Source organism: Bos javanicus, chromosome 29, assembly GCF_032452875.1.
Source record: "Bos javanicus breed banteng chromosome 29, ARS-OSU_banteng_1.0, whole genome shotgun sequence".
NCBI classification, from domain to species: Eukaryota; Metazoa; Chordata; class Mammalia; order Artiodactyla; family Bovidae; genus Bos; species Bos javanicus.
In genome coordinates, this window is record NC_083896.1 from 5,427,498 (window position 1) to 5,430,636 (window position 3,139).

The 3,139-nt window shown below is 44.1% G+C and overlaps 1 protein-coding gene across 1 annotated transcript; it reads right to left on the bottom strand.

Moving 5' to 3' along the window:
• Positions 1-1,510: 1,510 nt before the first annotated feature.
• Positions 1,511-2,815, bottom strand: LOC133240913 (upstream-binding factor 1-like protein 1). Its single transcript, XM_061405898.1, has one exon. The coding sequence runs from the start codon at positions 2,768-2,770 to the stop codon at positions 1,511-1,513; it is 1,260 nt and encodes a 419-aa protein (XP_061261882.1). The 5' UTR covers positions 2,771-2,815.
• Between the last annotated feature and the right edge of the window lie 324 nt (positions 2,816-3,139).

The following is a 3,139-nucleotide window of genomic DNA, read 5'->3' on the forward strand; positions in this document are numbered from 1 at the left end:
TCTAGTGGTTAAGAATCCACCTGCCAGTGTAGGGGACATAGGTTCGATCCCGGGTCTGGGAAGATCCCACAGGCCATAGTGCAACTGAGCCCATGTGCCACAGCTGCGGAGCCAATGAGCTGGAGCCTGTGTCTGCAAGAGAAGCCACCCCAATGAGAAGCCCGCACACTGCAAGGAAGAGGAGCCCACTTCCTGGGCTAGAGAAAGCCCTTGGTCAGCAATGAAGACCCAGTGCAGCCGAAAACAAAAAATAAGTAATCATAGAAATATTGTGATAGTTTCAGGTGAGCAGCAAAGGGACTCAGCCCTGCAGACACCTGTGTCCATTCTCCTCAAACCTCCCTCCCATCCGTGCAGCCACATGACACTGGGCAGAGCTCCATGTGCTCTACAGTAGGTTCCTTGTCTGTACATTTATAAAAAATAAAATATTTCCCTAAGACATCAAGGAGTAAGATGAACTCTCAAAACTCATCCCTTTTCATATATAAGAACACAACTACTTCTGTGATACTAACAGTGCATGAGAGCCAAAAATGAATATTTTTCATTTTCAGCCAAGAATATTTAGAAAAGTTTAATGAGATCATGATGGTTTACACTCATTTTCAAATATATAAATAAACCAAAATATTAAAAGTAATGTCATTCTGCTACATAAAAATTCCCAAACAATTTAGTAACCTATGGACTAAAATGCTTATACAAAACACCTGTTTAATACAATCACATAACAGAATGCAAAAAACCAAGTCTATGGTACAAACATGATTCCTTACAATCTTCAGCATGAGGAATGGGTTGGGGCAGAAACCAGAAGAAATTTAGATGTGGCCTGGAAAATTAGTGCCATTGAGTCAAAGGATGATGGTTTTAAGGAAAAGCTAACTCAAATGGAGCAGTTTTAAATTTTAATTTATAATTATTGAAATCAGAAAGAAAAATCTCACTGATAACTCAAAGAATAAATATATATATAGAGAAATGCTGCTGCCCACATGCCCATCCTTGCTTCTAAGATAAGGAAGGGCCAGCCCCTCACCTCAGAGAGAAGGGACAGAGACAATTTTCTTAAAGGCAAGTCTCCTACTTCCAGTCAATCAGATCTTCCCTCCCCAGCTCACTGCCTGAGTTCTGAGGGACAAGGTCACAGACGAGGGGGGGTCACAGAGCCCTGGAGCCCCTCACACATCTGACAGGCAGAGGGTGAGGAGAGCAAACCTTCCCAGTTTAGGGAGCTCAGTCTAGTCCAGGGGCCCCACAGCCCAGTCAGCTCAGGGTTTATTCCATGAGGGGTCATTGCATTGACTTTCTCTCGAGGTGAATGTGGGGTAGATGGAGAGGCCAGAAATTATAGCACAAGATGCTTTCTTTCCAACAGGTCCCACATTGTATGAAGAGGGAGAGAAAGAAGGAAGACAATGAAGAGGCAAAAGAGAGAAGGGCCCATGGACTTTTGTTGGAAAGTTCTTTGTCCCTTCAGGTTGTGAAGCAAAACTCAGTTGGAATCCTAGTTAGAGGAGTCCCCTGAGGACAATGAGCTGGAGCTGCTGTCCTCCAGCTCAGAATCTCCATCTTCATCCTCAGTGCTGGGGGCTGAGGAGCTTCTGCCTGCCTCCTCTTCCTTGTTTTCCTCTGATCTCCCTGAGGCAGGAGAATATTCTCTAATCCTGTACGATGATGCTAACTCTGCAGCCTGAAGCCCCAGGTCCTCTCTAAGTCTTCCTTGCAGATTCCCTGATGATGGGGACTGCAGACCCATCCTTCTAATCTTGGGGTTTGGGCCCCCTGTCATGCTCATGTTCTTATGCTTAGCACAAATCGCCTCTCTGTAAGCAGCATATTCTTCAGGAGACAGAGTCCTGAGCCAGAGATCAAGGTCCACCTTGTACTGTGTCTGCAGTCCCTCTGCCTGCTTCTTATAAAGCTCCTTCTGGTCCTGGGGGACCCGCTGCCAGAGTCTACTGATCTCCACCATGCGCTCCCTCGGGGGCACCACTTTCAGCTCCCTGCTCGACCAGAGATCCTGGTGGAACTTGTGATAGCCATTCATCGGGGGCTTCTTGGGCTCTCCATGGAATTTCCACTTCATGGGTAAATTGTTTTCTGGGGGAGGCTTCACTTTTTGCACATTTTCCTGAAACTCCTTTGGCACTTTGCTTTGACTTCCTTTGGGGACATCAGGTTTCTTGGAGTTCTGGACTAGTTCAGGGTGCTGTTCTCTGAACAGAACCATTTTCTCCTGAAACTCCTGTTTCTCTTTCTGGAAATCTTGACTGTATTTCAGCTTGAGGTGTTCGGGCAGCTTCCTGTATTCCTCAGACAGAACCTTGGTCAGCTCCTGGTTGCTCATCTTGGGGTGTTTTTGGAGGTACTGAGGTCTCATCTCTTTAAAAAAGTGAAGGTAAGCTGTCAGGGGCCTCTTGGGTAAATCAAGATGTTTCTTTTGATTTCTGCTTCTGGAAGGATTGTTAACATTTTCCTTAGCTTCCTGGATTATTTCTTTCAAAGTGTGGAACTTTCTCAAGTTATAAGAAATCTCTAACCATTTGAGTTTGCATTTTTCCCCAGAAAAATCTTTAAAAGCTACTTTTTCCCAGTCCACCATTGACTGGGTCGTTTTGAATGTGTGCCTCTCACTGGATGGAATGCTTTTCTCCATATATTCCAGTAACTGCACAATGTCTTCTTTGGACCAGTCATCTTGACTTTTAGGCAGCACCATTTCTAGGTCTTTGGGACAATTATATGGTCCTGGAAGTTCAGCCATCTCAGCAGAATCTCCAGCATCTGCACTCTCAAGATTCAGCAGGTGAGTGTGATGATTCTGTCAAGAAAGAAAAAGAAAGTTACTCTCCTATGTGACACATGAGAGAAGAACATATCACCTGGGATATGTCTCTTCTATCATTTTATTTACCCTTAAGAATGTAAATGAAAAAAAAAATGTAAATGAAAACTGGCCTAGTCTAAATTGAGATTCATGTTGAACATTATGAAGGTTCCTTTGCAGAGTTAACTATCTTCAGACCCCATTCACTCTGCCTTCCAAACAATTTCACCAGAGAGTGTTTTACATATAAAGGAGCAAACTAAAAGACTGGCTACTCACTCAAGGGACAAAGAATAAGAGAAAATG